Here is an 18,740-nt window from a genome sequence, read left to right as displayed (position 1 = left end):
TCTGCGCTCCAAACTGTCTCTGTGAGTTGGCAAAGGAATGTAGTGCTTCCATAGTGAAAAATGATTCATGCATTGCCTTAGGGCAACACTGAAATGAGCTTTAAAGCCATGGGAATTTCTGGAAATGTTTAATATTATCAGTACAAAAAGCTGAAGGATAACATATTTTTGTTTTCTTACTTTTTATGAATTTGACATCACTTTGTGTAACTAGTTCCTATTTTTCTCACTGTGTAATTTCTCTATTGTTTATGTGGGTTGCTGATTTAGCAGCAGGGGAGAGAAGATGAAAGAATGTAATTTGCAAAATGAAGAAAGTTGGCATAAGCCTCAGTGGCAGATGAAACTATTCCTAATTCTTTTCAATTGACTAGATTTCGAGTTGAAAATGCCTCTTTAAGGAGTAACATTAATTGATACCATAGGGAAAATTTTTTTGGTAGCCTTTTTATTGAGTAAGAAAGAATTCCGCTAAAAGAGGTGAAATATGTGTGGAGGCAAATATACATTGTCTGAATTCCATAAACGATGCAGATGACCTCCAACTGGTTTAAAAGCAGAAAGGCAAATAGTTTAAGCTTTATACACATGTTTTCATGCAAGATAACCATAGGGTATTTGAATTATTTGTTGGCTTTAAAAAGGCAGAAAAAAAATCTAAAACAGTCTGGTGATTCAGCACAGTGCAAGGCTATACAGGTATGTGAAGGAAGCTTTATCTTGGAGCCCCTTATCCTTTTTCATTCCTTTTCCCAACTGTAAGAGGAGTTAGATGACAAAGCAAATATTATTTTTTTTTTTTTAGAAATGGGGTTCTGAAAGATTCCATTATCTGAGGTATGCCTTATCTGTGTGGCAATACTGGAATATGTACAAAAAGCCAGTTTTAGAAAAACTAAAATTAAACTTACGACTCTCTTCTATTTTTAAATTTCTCTTCAGATTTTACAATAATGTTATGCAGGCTCGCTCATATTGATTTTAAATATGTATTATTTTAATTCTGGATTAGGGGAGCAAAGGAAGTGGTTTGGTGAATTTTTATTTTTTTAAACCTTTACTTTAAGGATCATAACTCGTATGTCAGAGCAGATGGAGCACATAAGTGAAACATTAAGATTATTAGTAGTGGTATTGGTGCTCAAAAGAGTACTTACCTAATGCTATTTCACTTCCTTTTTATAGGTTATTAACGTGGATGATGATGGTAATGAACTGGGTTCTGGCATAATGGAACTTACAGATACAGAACTAATTTTGTACACCCGTAAAAGGGACTCTGTAAAATGGCACTACCTCTGTCTCCGTCGCTATGGCTATGACTCGAATCTCTTCTCTTTTGAAAGCGGCCGAAGGTGTCAAACTGGACAAGGTATGTGGAATTTTTGTATATAAAACTTTGTGGAAACTTATTTGATGTTGGAAGACAATTTTTGTTAAAAAAAAAAAGGTATAGTTGCCCGTCCTTTGGCAAGGGTTGTAAAGGCTATAGTTTTATAAGTGAATGTGGTTTCTGGAAAAAAAATTAGGTTACCTTATAAGGAACGGTGTTATGGCAAAATGAGGATTTGAGTTGCACATAGTTTTTGGGATTGTAGGTCTGGAGCAGTTCATGCTTGTATGTGTGGATACTTCTGGTCAACGTAGGAGGTGGTTTTGACGGGGAAATTTTCCTGCCTCGGAGGTTGACTTGACTTTCAGGGAGGGGCAGTAAAACCTGGAACTGTGGAGGAACCTTCTCAGAATTCAAAGAATTCTCTATTTTTAGATTTTTTTAAAAGACTGGAGCACTGGTATGAACTGGATATTCCTACCCTGTTATCGTCTTCAGTAACACACTTGTGTTTCATCCTTTTCCTAAAACAAATACCACTTTCATTTATATCAACGACATCATTCTCAAATTTTGACACATTTTTGCATGAAGTGTCTAAACGCCAGCTATGCTCAGTTATTTTCTGTATGGCTTTAATTGGAAAAACTTGGTTACCTTTTCAGATCCCAGATCATGCCTGCCTTGGCCAAGGTTGGCTTGCAGCGAGAAGGTTGGAGCTTTTCTCTCTCTTGTCACTGCAGTAGTTCGTGGGGGAATAGCCGTTTTGTTTGAGGTTTTGGCCTCGTTTTGCATCTTTCTGCTGTGATGTAGCTGTGTGTAGTTGGAATTCTTATGTAGTCACATGTTGTGGAATCAAGTTGCATTTTTATTTTTCTTAATAGATTTTTAGCATTCACTAGTGTTTAATATAAAAAGCGTTATTTAGCACTTGAAAGATGAAAGAACTTGATCGTGAACAAAGCTGGTCAATCTTCATTGTCCAAGGAGAGGTAAGGACAGACAGGTATTTTTGGTAGAAGTTTAGAAGGCATTCTCAGCTCATCTCCTAACGAGAAATAGGGATGTTTTCAAATGTCACAGTATATTTCATACTAAATGAAATTTTCAGACATCTGAGAAGAAGGAAATAAAGTTTGTTTTGAAGAAAATCACTTTAATTGATTTTGCAGGTTTAATTCACTGCTTCTTTTAAACATGTAAAAGAGATACTAATAAAATTAAATTGAAAATACTATTTTGAAGGTTCTTTTCCATGGCCAGTTAGCAAGTCTGCAGAATTGTCCACCGAATCTAATTGACTTCTCTGTTTCCCTCCTAATGTCTTTTTATTTTTTTTTAAATGGAGAAGATTAAGCAGGCTGTGTGAGCAGCAACCCTTTCCTCCCTCTTTTGTTTCTTGCCTTCCTTACGTAATACTAAAATACTGCAAATATTAAGGAAAAAAGAAATCTGGCAGAATATGTTCTCTCTGCTGCCATTTTGCAATGGAGCATTGTTCCTGAGACCTACACTGGCATTTGTGGGCACGGTTGCAAAACTTCATCTTCACTTGGCAAGATGACTGAGAAGTTTTTCATTTGAGAATACCCTGAATACTGCCCAGCAACTTTTACTGATTACATTAGGCAGTATTCTCGTTTGTTTCCTGTGTAATCTCAAATTACATCTGTTGATAAGTTGTCAGAATGCGCTGATGGCGAAACATTGAGTTTGTGCTAGGTTTTAAAAAACCTGAAGACGTGCTTTGAGAGCAAAGCTAATAGATAATTCAGGATAGAAAAGCTGAAGGAGCTGGCATGTCACCGTATCGTGTAAATGACAGATCACATTGTATTTAATGTGTATTTGACAAAAATCAAGGTCTCATCAAGTTCTTTTTGCTTGTGGTTTCAGTGCCAGTTTAATTCATTTCATCTTTTAAGGAGTCAGCAATTGGAAGCACTTTTTTTAAACAAAGGGGAAAAAGCTGAATTTCTCTGAAAAATACTGGGAGCTTTTTAAAGCTTGTGAACCTAGATTTTTTTCTAATTTTATTTTTTGTCCATTAAGATTTAAGTATCCAGTGTGAATTTTCAGAAATACATGAAAAATTAAACATGGACTGTCGTACTTGAGCTGGATCGTGGGTTGGGGAAAAGTAGCAGAAGCAGCTGGACAGCTGTTGTGTTGCAAGCATGAAGCTGATTCACTGCACCAGCTGAATATTAATTGTTGAGCGTCTTTCCTCTTAGCTCATTTGGTGTATTCCCAGCTGGGTTTCTGTGAACTTCTGCCATGTGGAGCATTTTGGGTAGTTCTGATCTGTCACAGTTCCGCGTCCTTCAATACATATATGATGATCGTAATTGCCAGCATATTAACATAATTGCACTTACAGAACTAGCTATATAGGTAGGTAGTTTTTAGTAAAGAGTGTTTTAAGACTGTAATACTCACTTGAAAAAATGAGCACCTGCACCCACGTTTAACAAGCATGTCAACTTTAACTTCATGCTTTCAATGGAAGAATAATCCAAAGCTGCGACTTTGCTGGTGAGGGTAAGTTGGGGCGCTCCCTGCTGTTTAAAGGCAAAGTGGCACAATACACACGCAAAATACATGGTATTGCTGCTAACTTTGTGTTCTGTGTCTACCCTTTAGCCTAAAGCAAGTGGTTCGTTACTGTCTGTTTCACACAGTTTGTCTTACTAGCTTTTCATTTTAATCTTCTTAAAGAAACTAAACTTTTACCCAGTGTTTAAATCCTTCTTTCTTGTTGTGCAGGTACCTTATTTTTCTGGTAATTTAATAGAAGTCTGTTTTAAAAAAAATATGACCTTGTAGCACCACAGTAGTTTCATTTAGTGGTTTTTTAAAATTTATTTATTTAAAAGATGTCCTTTTTATCAGCTTAAAAAAAAAAAAAAATCTTGCCCTGTTTTTGGTTTGGTTTTGGTTTGTTGGTTTTTTTACCCCTTATTTAGTACTCAAAACTTAGTTTTGCTCTTAACTGAACCAATTTTCTGTTCTAATTTAACTTTTGGTGCATGGGAATCTTATTGTTCTATTAGATAAAGACTTTAAAGGTTCTCACAGTAATTTTTTGTGTTATGGTGCAATAAAAATTTCTTAACGTTTTTGCTTCTCTAACAGGTATTCATTACATGGATTCCAGTTCTATTTTTGAACGTTATATATATTGTAAGGCATGTTTCTTATATTAAAGGATTTTGATTTTTTTCTTGTGTATTTATAGGAATCTTTGCCTTTAAATGTGCCCGTGCAGAAGAGCTATTTAATATGTTGCAAGAGATAATGCAGAATAATAGCATAAATGTGGTAGAAGAACCAGTAGTAGAAAGGAATAATCATCAAACTGAGTTGGAAGCTCCAAGAACCCCTCGAACACCTACCAGTAAGTAATGGTTATACTGTTAGGTGACATACCTGAATGCAATGTAGTACTTAGCTGAAAATAGCACTTAATTTGCATTAAATCTTTAGGTAATTAAAAAGAAAACTAATTTAAAGCTAAGAGGCTAATTACAGTAATGCATTCTCTTGAGGTACTTGCTAAGGATTCTTTTTTAAGAATCTTAAGTCTTGGGAGCAAAACTGCCATAGTCAAGTTCTTCAGCTTTAAGAAATGAGTTCTGGGAACTTAGTTGTTGCACAAGAAAAGTGTTTCAGTGAAGCAGTGTTCTTATGAACACTTATGAATACAACTATTGAATTGCTTTATTACGATATCATCGTGTTTTACTTCTAGCATTTCTGAGAAATGTTAATGTTGGGAAATGTTCCAGCCTTTTTAAGGGAGGGGAAAAGTAATGATAATATCACATCCACAGTGAGTTTGGAACCTTTCTATTACTGTGAGTAGGTGGATGGGTAGAGTGAAGTCCTTTCAAAAATAATGGAGGATTTTAGGTAATCTCAGGCAGAGGGCTTCATAGATGAAACTAGGAATTCCAGGTCATTCATGATTTCAGAGAAGTGTAGGGAGACATGTTGTTAATGGTAGAAAGAAAAGTTGGATAGGGAGTTTATTGGGAGGACTGTGGTGTGTAATACACCTACATTTCAGTGGTTGCTTCAGACTTGTTTCCCAGTAAATACTGGGATGTTATAGTCTGCAATTTGCTTTCCCTTTCCTTCCCCCTAGCAAAATTGAATCTTGTGAATATTTAATACTGTTTTACATATTGTAATTTCTCTTTTGAAAATTGAAAATTAAGATATAAAGCATCTTACTCATATACAGTAAAATGTTCTATTTTAATATGGTTTTGCTTGTTTTCTAATTGAATCAGCTCCTGGGTTCAATGCACAAAGTTTACCCAATGGCTATCCCAGATATCCATCTTTTGGAGATGCTTCATCACATCCTTCCAGCAGACATCCATCTGTCGGAAGTGCACGCCTCCCCTCTGTCGGTGAAGAATCAACACATCCTTTACTTGTACCAGAGGAGCAAGTGGGTATTTTTTTTTTCCCCTCATATAACTTAGGTTCTACATTAGTTCAGATTTTTCTGATGCTTGTTCTATAAGTTTTCATTTGTGTTTTTCAGTATCAGGTGTAATGTATTTCTACTATATGTTAACCACCTCAGAAAGGTTTTTGCTTTGTCTCTTTAAAATGGTACTCTCTAGGATAGCTTGCTGGGCAAAAGTAACTATTTTAAGTTGCTTTTCATATTTATATACAAATAAAGATATAGAAAGTATGTATTTGCATATACTCTTTTCAAAAATTTCAGTAATTATTTTTAAACATGTAAATTGTACTTTATAATGAGATCCTGGTCAAAAAGCTTCTTTACGTGTAAATCTTCTATTTGGTAAATAGAAATCATAGAATAATCTAGGTTAGAAGGGACCTCTAGAGTCCTCTAGGTCAAATTTCACAGTTAGAGGTGACTGCAGAGCCTTGTCCTTTCATGCTGTGAATACTCCAAACAAGGGGATTCCACAGTGTCTCTGTGCCATGTGTTCCACTGTTTCACCACCTTTGTGGTGAAAGCATTTCTCTCTAATAGGTAATTGGATTTTTTTTCCTGTTACAGCTGGTGTCTGTTGCTCCTCCCCTTAGCCTTTTGCTGAGTATCTCCAAAAAAGGTCTAGTTCTATCTTTTCTTTATCTATTAGGTAGTTGAAAGCAGCTATTAGGTGGTTTTCTGGCCTTATCTCGAGACTGAACAAGGATAGGGCTCTCAGCTTCTTGTGTGCCACATGCTTCAGCCCCTCTACTCATCGCCCTCTACTGGACTTACTCCAGCGCGGTGATGTCTGCCTTGTTTTGGAGAGCGCAGATGCAGTCTCACAAGTGCTGAATTGATGGTGATAAACACTTTCCTTAACTTACTGGCTGTGCTTTTGCTCACACAAACCAGTGCACGTTGGGTTTTGATTGCTGTAAGGGGCACACTGCTGACTTACATTCAACTTACCATTCACCTGGATCCCTGGTGTTTTTCTGCAAGGCTGTTTTCAAGTCAGTTGATGCCCGTACTGTTGGTGGTGTTCCACAACAGGCACTAGACTTTGCATTTGCTGTTGCTGAACTTGGTAAGGTTTCTGTGAGGTCAATTCTCCAGGCTGCTGAGATCCCTCTCAGTGGAAACCCTACCAACCTGGGACAGACTGAAAACTTTCAGAGGGTGTGTTCGGTCTCATCATTCAGGTTGCTGATGAAAATGTTAGTCAAGTTTAATAAAATCTAATGTGGTTTAGGAAGACTCCCATGTGTGACAAGAAACACCGTTGGAAACCAGAAATGATAACCAGAGCAGAGCTCAGTGAACTGTCTTGTGGGAAAGGATTTGTTAGGAGCCCCCAAAGAAGAGTCCAAGTGTTATTGTTGGAGTTATTGAAGAGTAAATGAGTTTAAAGAATCATTGTAGGAGTCAAGTGGTCTGTAAATAACACTTCAGCGTGTAGAGCCTGACAGAGAAGTTGAGAAGGCTAGATGGCCTGCTGCTGTAAAATACTACTTTTGCTGTTTGGGAATCCAGACAGAATTAAAATTTAGAGAAGCAATTAATTACTCCAGTCTTTCCCACTCAGCCTTGTGTTGATCCACTGTGGGGGCTGGGAGGGATAAACTTGTGGTATGTTCCTGCCTTCTTTAGTGGCACCTGGTGCCACCTCCTGCTTCTCTTTAATTCTGAGTGCCACAGTTTGTATGGAATTGTATATTTTCCTACTTCAGTTTCTGGTATTAGGAGGCTGTTGGCTCTTGGAGAAAGAATGGACTGTTCTTCAGTACAGTCAACCTCTCTTCTCATTGCTTAAGCCGTACACAAGGTGAGATCGTGGGGGTTTTTTAGGTCTTGAGTTGGTTTTGTTTGTTTTTAAATGTACAGATTTCCTTTGCAGTGTGGAAATTGCAAAGATATATTTAGCTGAAGCAACTATTGAACTGTTGGTCACTGTCATGGTAAGGGGCAACAAAGCTGAGCTCTGCTTCACTGGTTTGTCCAAGTGGACTAATGAGCTAAGTTGGAGCAGCCCGAGGTTGCTCTGACCAGAGCAGGGCTGGAATAGAACCTGAAAAGCTGTAACTAGAGCACAACTGAGATAAAACATCAAATCAAAATAATTTTTAACATAGGATGCAAATTCTGTTCTTTTGTTAGAGTAATATTTACAAAATCAACAACAAAATTTCAGGTAAAAAACTCAAAACTGAGCACAGTTCAGCAAAATGTGAGAGATAACCTTTGCTCTTAAACAGCTGCTACCACAAGATTTGATTTTCAGGTATTTTGATTAGAAAAGCGGGGCATTAAGATGGAAAGAAATTCGAAGGGGGGAAAAAAGGCACAAATAACATTTGAATTTCCTTTTTTTTCTTCCCCTTTTAGGTGCACACTTACGTCAACACTACTGGGGTACAAGAGGAAAGAAAAAATCGATCAAGTGTGCATGCGCCATTGGAATCAAAACTTTCAAACACTGAAACAACTAAAGTGAAAGAAGATCAGACGTGTACTGATGACAGAGATGCTCAGGTTCTCCTGGAGCCTGAGGGAGTTAAGTTTGTTTTAGGACCAACACCTGTTCAAAGGCAGTTAATGGAAAGAGAGAAACTGGAGCAACTTGGGAGAGACCAAGTTAGCGGCAGCAGCACAAACAACACTGAATGGGACACTGGGTACGACAGTGATGAACGCAGAGAAACACCATCTGGTAATAAATTTGTGTATGAAAATATAAATAGGTTATCAATCCCTAGTGCCTCAGGGGTCAGGAGAGGTCGTTTGACATCAACCAGCACCTCAGACACCCAGAACATTAACAACTCTGCTCAGAGGAGAACTGCGCTGTTGAACTATGAGAACTTGCCATCCTTGCCTCCTGTTTGGGAAGCCCGCAAGCTGAGTAGAGATGAAGATGAAAGTTTAGGACCAAAGACCCCATCTCTGAATGGCTACCACAATAACCTAGATCCAATGCATAATTATGTCAATACAGAGAATGTAACAGTACCAGCAAGTGCTCATAAAGTAGAATTTACACGACGTCGGGACTGTACCCCAACAGTCTTTAACTTTGACATTAGGCGTCCGAGTTTAGAACACAGGCAGCTCAACTATATACAGGTTGACTTGGAAGGTGGTAGTGACTCCGACAACCCTCAGACTCCAAAAACCCCCACCACTCCACTTCCGCAAACTCCAACCAGGCGCACAGAGCTGTATGCTGTGATAGACATTGAAAGAACTGCTGCTATGTCAAGCTTGCAAAAAGCACTGCCCCGAGATGATGGTACTTCTAGGAAAACTAGACATAATAGTACTGACCTGCCTATGTGAGCCTGGGAAGCATTAAATCATTTGCACCTTTTGTGAAGTTTATAAAATTGAAGATGCAAGTACTTTGCATTTCTTAACACTAACGCCTTTTATAGACTAATAGAACTTTTTTCTGCATACTTCATGTACTTGTCTAACTAAAGGGAATTAATGTAGAGCAAGTATTCATTTAGGTAACACTATTGCATTCTACAGTAGTAGTAATTACTGCATAGCAGCATCACCACCTTTCACAGTGCCTCTTTAAATTGATTAGAGTCTGAGTGACATGCCAGTTTTGAATTTATAAATATTCTGGTCTGGTGCCTATACTTGTTAATGGCATTTATAACACTTTTTAAAGCCTCTTGATATGTGCATTATTAGCAGGTAAACCTAATCTTTCAAGATACATATCTTACGTTCATTCCTTGTTAAAGTGGCTCCTCCAGAATGAAACGTATGTAATGCATTAATTCACTCAGTTTGACATACACAAGATATATTGGTTCATCTCAAGGGATATAAACACCACGCCTTTTTTGTCTGTTTTTTGGTTGTGGTTTTTTTTTTTAAGACCACATGTGCAAGAAAGCCTCTAATTCCCAGTAATTTTCTTAACTTGTGATATTGGGAGGTCATGTCGAAGTTCATTGATCAGAGCTATAAACGCATCTAAACCCAGCCTTAAGCTCCTTCTGCTGGAAGAGAATTGAGTGATGTATCAAATTTCCTGTGAAATTGGACAGAATTTTAATCTCAGTGGAGTTCTGGTTTGTTTTTTTTTTTTTGTGAAGGAATTCACAGGTTGGCTGTATGAATTAAGGTTCTCTTGTCATTTCTTAGTTCAATGTGCCTTCCTTTCTTTACATTTGTCTGTTTCTTTATCTGTTCCACAATGTCTTGTTTTAAAAGTCAAAATTTTGTACCATAGCTTTAATTATTGTTCAGGTTCATTTATGTGTTTGTCTTACTCTCTACATTTGACAAAGAAAATCTCTTGAAGGTCAAATGGTTGTCTTTGTCCAGTGTTCTACTTTTTTAATGCCTGACAGAAATATCCCAGCTCTCCAGCAGCATGCGTTATTGCACAACTGGAAAGGTTTATTATGCAGTTATAGTCTTCCTATAAAGCATCAGACACAGGTTACACGGGAGGCAGGGTACTGGACGGACTTAGTTCTTTATAGAAAATTGCAAATTCTAGCAATGTGCATCCATAGTTGATAGTATACTTTAATTTAGAAAGAGATGTAGTAAATTATCTGACAGTAGTATTATCTACGAGCGTACTTCTTTTCCTTTTGCAGTCGGTGAACTTGGTTACAATGATGGCTGCTCAGTGTTACAGGTACATCCAGGTAGAATGTTATTTGTTGAATATGCCAGATGCACCCTTAGCAGAAGTTTTGGGGTTTTGTTTTGTTTTTAATACTCTGAATAATTTTAGAATTCTGGCAGTATTGCAGGTGCACCTTGGTACTAGCAGCAGAAGAGATTACTCTTGAGCCTGTGATAGCAAATGAACTTACTCTTGTGTGAACTGGTGTGATGTAAAATAACCCTTGAACTGTGAGTGAGGAAAAACATACAAGAAAAGCCATTTGGAGATCTGAAAAAGAATTCATGATCTTCATGCAATATTTGAATTGAAGTTTTATAAAAAACAAACTACATGTATTTTCAGTTACATTGGAGTGTATTCCTGTTCCTTTGTTAACTTTTTCTTTGGTCTTCTCTCAGTTTAGTAGTGGCAGCAGTAGAAGCACCTGACATACGTGTGTCTTGCCACACCATTAAGGGATATCAGGCAACCTTTTCACTCTCTAATGCTTCTTTACAGACTGTATTGTACTGAAATACCAGATGCACAAAGAACGTAATTTGCAGAAGTAAAAGATGGGAGTCCTTGAGACCATTAGGAGGAACTTAAAAGAGATTTAAAAAAAAAAAAGCTCATTAATGATTTCACAGTCAACCTATGCATACTCTTGTGATAGACTCGTTGACTTGTGGGGAGACCTTGGTACTTAGAAGGTAATGACTACCTAGAGCTAGACATTTTACAGGTCTGCAGTGTTAATTTGGCACATCTTTGCCATTGCCTCACCTTATGCTATGGACAGTCTTGGTCTGTGCTGAAGAGAAATTACCAGGTATTGTGAAATACTTATTGGGTTAATGATACCAGTGCGATTCTTGTTCTTGGCTTGTAGCTCACTTAAATTTGTGAGCCGAACTAAAGCTTCAGCATGTGTTTTGAGGCAAATGTGTTTGATCTAGCTGGCTGCCTAGAAATATTTGGTCCTCATCTGTATAGCATGGGTCTTTCAGAAATACTAATGAATGGAACCCTTAAAGCATACCTTATGAGGCCGGCAAGTAATAGTCTTAATTGACAAATAGGGGAACAAAGGCTTCAGGTAGATCCCAAGTGACCTGCTGAAATTACAATAACCAACCCTATCCCTCCTTAGTTCCGGTGCACTGTCCTATGCGTTTATCCTGAATAGTCTCAGATACAAGGGATGGTCTGAGTAACTTTTTTTAAATGTTGTTACAAGCTTCACAATACTTCATAGCTCTGGTCCCCAGAATTGAGAACATACTGAAATTTCAACTTTCTGTAGTCCTAATTATATTAACAAGTCTGACAATATATTATCCAGGACTATTTTTTTACCCTGTTATATTTTACAGGTGGGATAATGCTTTGTCGTTTCATGTACGCTGCAAACATACTGGGTAGCCCCTGTTACCCGTGCTACTCATCTTTAGCATTCCTTATTTTCTGCCCTTTGAAGTAGACGTAGTTGCAATGCACTTTACCCTTGAGACTTCGTAAATATTTTTTTTTCAATTCAGTCTCTTTAAAGACTGTGATGTTAGGTTTAGTGTCTGTAATCTAGGATTCAGTTTTCAGTTGCAGTCTCTCCACAGTATTTAGATCATATTTATTTTGGGCCCACGGGTGTATAGACTGAGAAACTACAAATATGTAACCATTTTCTTTAGTAATGGAGACATGTTAAGTTTATGGAAAATAGGTCCTGCAAAAATGGCAGCATCTCCATCGGTTCTACTTTTCATCCATAACATGCAGTTGACTGCTACCCTTCAAGCCAATTTGACAAGGGAAAGCCTTTAACTGTAGGTATTCCTTTAATGCAATGATTAGGGAAAAACATACACTAATGTATCCTTTAAATAAGGAAACTGTGTTGATAAAACAGATGAAACAGCGACCAAAAGTACATAATAAAAATTGTACTAGAAGTACAGTTAGCAAGGATTTAATCTGTTGGTTATACCAGGATTTTTTTTTTTCTCAAATTGATGTCAAGGGGAAGACCATTTATTTTTTTTTTTAGTTTTGTGGTATTTCTTGGTGACTCCGTACAACATGAGAAAGCCTGTTCTGAAAATCTTAACTCTCATTAGAACATTTTTTTGTTTCCCCTTATAAGTACATTTTGCATATGACGGGGGTTGAATGTGATGGGGTGTGTTGAAGCACGATTCTGTTCCTATTAAAGTCTACAGAACTTTTATAAGAATCTTAAATGTTCAAATAGACATTTCATACCATAAACTGCTTAATTCTCCCCATGCCCATGTTTGGATATTTGTGTGCCTGTTTACAGCTCTGACTAGGGCTTGGGTGTCAAAAGAAAGTTGTCAGCTGTACAAAGTCCAAATCGGTGTGAAAACAGGGCCACTCTTTCACCAGTCACAGACCAGCAGTTGATTTTACTGGTTTTATAACAGCATGTATTGGCTCAAAATCTGGCTATCCTTGGTTTTATTTTATATTTAACCACTTCTTAATGAAACAGAGTCAGGCGAGAGCAGAATGTCTTTTTTTCACTGTTGGTGAAGTAAAAATGCAAGTTCTGATTAATATCAGTTACTACTTTGAACATATAATGATGTATCTGATTTGGACCTCTATTTCTAAGCAGTATTCTCCTCTTCGTGTAAGGTGGGATCAATGGTGAAATTCCATTTCTGCACTGTACTAATTTATTTAATGGATGCAAATAAGATGAAACTGATTTAGCAGGAGCTAATAGTGGACTTAAATCTTTGAAATTCTCCTATTTCCCCTAAAGAAGTTTGGTTCCTCAGTTTGATAGATAGCATTAGGTATTTTTTGGAATTTTATTATAAGATCTTTCCCATCTTTTCCTTGAGGTAGCAATTCAGGCATTTGTATTTGACAGTATTTACTTAATATAAACATAAGTTCATTTATGATATCTTTATTTTAAATTCATATACACTCCAAAAAAAAAAAATCCAGAAGAAATTCCACTACAAAAAACTGCGTTAAGATGGAGTCAAGGTTGCTGATGTCCTTCTTACAGAGCATATATGAAAAAGACAAGAAGTAATGAGTTAAGGTTCTTTAGCAATCTGTAGGAATTGCTTCCTCTTTTCGACAAGATACATGAATAAGTAAAAAAAAAAAAAAAATATCAACTTAGCAGCTGCAACTCTGACCATGTGTACATTATTTCTTCTGATACTGTGCTGTAAGGGATGTGACCGAGTCTGTCAGATGCCTTATGAGGATATTACCCGAACACGGTGTTTACTCCACATTAACGCAGTATTTTGTTTGGAAATATGTAGGTGCACAGACGGAAATAGACTATGAGAGATAAAGTTACCTTTAAAGTTGATGAAACAAGTGTTGGACATTTCTATATTTTTATATATTACAAAGGGCATTTTGAAATTTTTCTTGCAGTTTTAGTAATTATTTAGTGTGGTAATATGCATATATGTGTCAATGTTTTCTGCTATATCCATTACTTTGGTGTAATTCTGTTTTATGTAGCAAATATGTGTATATACAAAGGAGATTATGTAAAAAAATATGACTAAAAAATAGGCTTGAGCCCTTCAGAACAGGGACCGTCTTCCTCTGTGTCTGCAAAGTACTTAATGCCTTGGGGGTCCCAGCCACAGCTCATGGCTGAGACCCCATGGTGACCGAATTGCCAAGCAATGAGCGTGGAGGAGCAGCTCCCCTGCTTTCCATGAGAAGCCTTAGTAGAAAAGGTGCCGTGAAGCTCACCTTGCCACTCGCTCCCTGGTGCTGGGGCTGTACGTGGTCATTCCCAACGCCACCTGCCAACAACCCAGAGAGCCCAGAGTCCATCTGTCCTTGGCTCCAGGCCTTCCCTTTGGCATTAGGAAAGGAGGTCTGAGGTAAGAGCTTTGATGTCACCAGGGAATCTTCCTTGTTAGCAGGGCCATCCTTCTGGAGCTTGTTGGGGCCTCATGCAGCGTCCTTTGGAGCCAAATGAATGATTCGTGTTGACTTCCAAGGGCCACTGGATGTGTTCCTGCAAGATCACGTTCTGCTGACATAACAGCTCTGTTACACCTGAGGATCTGGTTGGTCAAGTTCTTCAGGAATGGTCTAAAAATACTGTAAAAATATAAATATATTTAATTACATGTACTGAAAAAACAAATCCTATTTGCTGTGGTCAGAGTTCAGATTACTATGTGAATTTTGATTTCTTAGTCATACTTGCATATATATTGCTTTAACTATTATGTATGAAAGAGGAAGTGATTCTAAAGTGTGTGAAAGATCAGGATTACACCTGTTTTTTAATGGTTATATTATTTAGGAATGGATGTCAGCAAATTTAACTCCATATTAATGCAGTTTTTTTGCATTAGAATATGTGTGTATATCATACACCCACATTTTATATATAATATATTATATATTTGGTACTAACTTTGTATTTTCCTTGAAATTTTGCCAAATCTTGAACACGGATGTTCTCACTTGTAAGACTTTGGTACTTAATAACTGAATGTATAAGAAATGCTCTGGTATGAAAGGAAAAGTGTGTTGTATGATGTCCCACGATACAGATGTCTCAACCAGCAGGCACCTTGCCTTTTTCACATCTCGCTTCATTGCAGCGTCACCTTTCGTCTCCTGAAAAACAGTGTGTTGTTTTGTTTTTTTTTTTTTTAACTAAACTGCAGACCTGCCATTGCAGTGCAGCCAAATACCGCTCTAGCATGAAAGCTGACTGGTAGTAGTAAAAATACAATAGTCACCAGTGTGCCACAAATGCATTTATTAAATGCAGAAATAGACATTTCTACAAAGGCCAAAATCTTATGTTGTATGTTCCTTTCTTGTCATTACATTGTATGATATTGTAAGATTATTGTATGTCCTAATTTGCATTATAAAATGTTTTTTCCTACTTAAAGGCATAAATATAGCAACTTTGTATAAAGGTAGGTTTCTAGATTTTTATTTCTTTTATATAAAAAAGTCTAAACAGTGGGAGTACCATTGCCAAATTGTTTATAAAATTTCAATTAATTTGCCCTGTTCAATGAACTTGTTTTTACAAACATTCCATATTTCTTTTATGAGAAAAGTGATATTATACTATGCAGAAAAAGTGTATTTTTATGCCATTCCACATTAATCTTAAATCTAATTTCACTTGTTTTAAGCTATCATTATGGAGAAAGCTTATCAAAAGCGCATTTTTAAAAAATGTATTATGTATTATGACAACATTTTTCCCCTTTACCAGTGCCAACTTCATCTGGAAAAAAAAATAAAAATTGTAGCATGGCAATAAACTATTGATTTTACATTGAAAATAGTCTGTGGGTTACTTCAATATTTCCCAGTGTTAGTGTCGCTGTATTGTATTTCTTTAAATTGTTGCTTCAGGTACCTATTTCCCCCTTCCGGTCCCTTGTGTACTACTCATTACTTAGTGGTAAAAAACACAAACCCAACACAGTGATGACCTGGAGTCTGTAAGTTTTTCTACTAGTCTTCTGTCACATCTTTCTCATGTACTTTAATATTTGTTATTGTTGTTGTGGTAGTACTGTTGCTGTTGACTACTGGGTGGTGAATCACAGGCCAGCAATCTCAGTGTGGTCCTTTGAATGATACAGAGTTCAGTAGAAACTTTTGGTTCTTTGTACTGTCATTTCAAATAGAAAGAAAGCTTCCCAGTAATGTTTGGTTGAAATGCTTCAGTGCACCAGTTCTGATGTGACAGAGGATTAATTGGTAGCAATATTGTGACTTAAACACCACTCAACTGACATAAGTGCTTCCAAGTAAAATATGCATACGCCTCACATTCGTGACGTAATGTTGCTTTGTTCTGAAATAAAAAATTGAAGCCAGCTCAAAGTAGGTGGCACTGAAGAGCCAAGCATCAAAGAGCTGACCTTGCAGCTGTAGCTGTACTAGGATTTCCAGTAACAATATAAACTGGCCTTGTTAAAATCCCTGAATGTCAATCACAGTAACATGTATGTTAGATTTTGATTGGGAGCACCCAAAGAGTTGAGTTTTGTGAAAGGTCTCTGTTTTCCTTCCTTCCTCCCTCAAATTCGTATATGCTCAGGGGCTTAAGTGACTGCTTTGGCTGAATTTAAGCCTCAATTCAGACAGTGTGATCAGTGCCTGAATTATTGGTCCTGGAGAAATCAGGGGATGGTTGCTGCTCTGTTATTCCTACATCATAAATAACGTAGCTGTAAGCAGGAGGTCTCAAGCTGAATTAAATTGCTGTCAGTAGATACAGAGACACGTGGAAGTCTGAGTGAGAATTCATCCTTGGGCAACTGAGCCTGTGCTTTGCTGAGCTGTTGGTGTGTCAAATGGTCTTTGGGACTGAAACACACTCTGTTTCTCAATCCTGAAAGAGATGGGGTGATTTACAAATTATATGTGTTTATAAAAAATATTAAAATGAGGCACTTTTTTTTCCCCCCCCTTATTTACGGTATGACCTTAAGAAAATGCCATGAGCGCGTCAGAGGTGAGGGCACTGCACAGCTGGAAGCAAGAGGCAGGAACCTGTAACTAGCACGGCTGCTGGGCTCCTCCTGTTCTGGTGTAACTACTTTTGCACATTAAAATCATAGCTTAGCAATAAACGAACGTGCCTTAAACCAAACTTGCAAATTCTGTGTTGTAGGCTTTTCTATGAGCATTTAATCTTTCAAAGGTCATAGCTTGGTTAATTGTCTGAGGCACTTTTAAAATCTTTTTTCCCCCCTGCTCACGCCACAGTAGAAGCAATTGTTAATTAAAATGAATCATTAGTACAGTACAAATCTGAGATAACCCAACTAAAACAATGTTAACTATTTTTTATTAGCCCTAGCCCAAACTTAAGATACTTTTCTACATAACTGTGAGGAAAACTAAAGATGTTAAAATTCAATTAGTACTCAAATTTTAGAACACAGTTTGGGGGGGAAACATCTAACATTTTGAAGAAAACAAAAAGCTCAAAGAACTTCAGAAAATCCTAGCCAGGTATTGGCTATATTAAAGCCATATTAAAAACCAGAGACAGATGCAAAAGTTGGCAGAGTTTTAGTCGTGTTCTTTTTTGCCATCTCCATCGGGATGGATACCTGTCTTTGGCCAGTTTAAATCAGGAACAAACAGCTTTGCATGTATCCCGAGAGATTTGTATCTGGCAGCAAGAAGGGGAATACCAGCTGGAATTAATTCTTGAGGAACAAGCCATACAAACTTTTTTTTTTCTTTTTATGAAGCTAACTAAGAGGCTTTTTGTGTGGAAGAAAAGTAGCAACGGAACAAGCCTTGGATGTGGTATCACACATCTGCAAAGCTGACAAGAGAATAGTTACCAATTTTTTAATATTGAAATGAAAAGTGTATTGAGTGGGATTGTGCTGGGGTAGCTCCTGTTCATGGCCTTTAATTGGTGATGCAGATGAAACAATAACAGAGATCTGCGATGGCCTGGCAGGAGCACTGAAGGCCAGGAGTGGCAATTTAAAATGCTTTTGATCGGTTTGAGAGCTTGCCACCAGGAATATGATGAAATTAAACTGAGGAAACTCAAAGCTCTGTTGCTGAGGGAGAAGTAACTTTGTATAGAAATACGGAAAGTAAGATGACACCAAGTTGGGTGTGAGTGTTGACCTGCTTGAGGGCAGGAAGGCTCTACAGAGGGATGTGGACAGGCTGGATCGATGGGCCAAGGTCCACGGGATGAGGTTCAACAAGGCCGAGGGCCGGGTCCCACACTTGGGTCACAACAACCCCATGGTGGTGGTTTTGGCAGAGTTAGGTGGATGGTTGGAAAATGCCCCTTCCAACCTAGACGCTCGTACGATTCCATTCTAAGTGCTGAGATGGCGGCTGTTGGGAGGGCTGCCGGGTGGCACTGCCCCACGGGACGCGGCTCTCAGGCGCTGCCGTGCGAGAGGACGCCATCGCACAGAGCGGGGGAACAGCCAAGAGGCCCCCACGCCGCCGAACTCATTACAACTAACGCACTCCCCCGCCCCGCACAGCCGCTGAGGAACCGGGACCGGGCAGCGCCGGACCCCGCCGCGCCGCCTCCTCCGCGGGGAGGGACTACGCCTCCCAGCAGGCTGCGCGCCCCGGAAGCCGCGGCGGCTCCTCTGACGCCACTTCCGCTGGGAGCTCGTGGAGAGGTTGCGGAGCCGCGCACGCTGGTTCTCTCGGGTGGAGGCGGCGGTTGGCGGCGTCCCGCGGCGGTACCGGCACCAACATGGTGAGCGGCGGGGGCGGCGGGGCCCGCGAGGGTGTGGCGGGCCGGG

General features: G+C 38.4%; 2 protein-coding genes across 2 annotated transcripts in view; both read left to right on the top strand.

Moving 5' to 3' along the window:
* The window catches only part of FRS2 (fibroblast growth factor receptor substrate 2), a 47,019-nt gene extending 31,249 nt beyond the window's left edge, over positions 1-15,770 (top strand). Inside the window, exons 4-7 of the mRNA XM_014964130.1 lie at positions 1,186-1,372; positions 4,572-4,730; positions 5,629-5,792; positions 8,184-15,770. Coding sequence (XP_014819616.1) covers positions 1,186-1,372; positions 4,572-4,730; positions 5,629-5,792; positions 8,184-9,134 — 1,461 coding nt within the window. The 3' untranslated portion in view covers positions 9,135-15,770. The remainder of the gene's footprint in view (positions 1-1,185; positions 1,373-4,571; positions 4,731-5,628; positions 5,793-8,183) is intronic.
* A 2,809-nt stretch (positions 15,771-18,579) lies between these two features.
* CCT2 (chaperonin containing TCP1, subunit 2 (beta)) overlaps positions 18,580-18,740 on the top strand; it is a 13,601-nt gene continuing 13,440 nt past the window's right edge. The window contains exon 1 of the mRNA XM_014963899.1: positions 18,580-18,694. Coding sequence (XP_014819385.1) covers positions 18,692-18,694 — 3 coding nt within the window. The 5' untranslated portion in view covers positions 18,580-18,691. The remainder of the gene's footprint in view (positions 18,695-18,740) is intronic.

This window comes from Calidris pugnax, unplaced genomic scaffold (assembly GCF_001431845.1).
Source record: "Calidris pugnax isolate Ruff unplaced genomic scaffold, ASM143184v1 scaffold44, whole genome shotgun sequence".
Classification (NCBI taxonomy): domain Eukaryota; kingdom Metazoa; phylum Chordata; class Aves; order Charadriiformes; family Scolopacidae; genus Calidris; species Calidris pugnax.
Note: the sequence above shows the minus strand (reverse complement) of the source record. Positions and strands in the feature narration are given on the sequence as shown.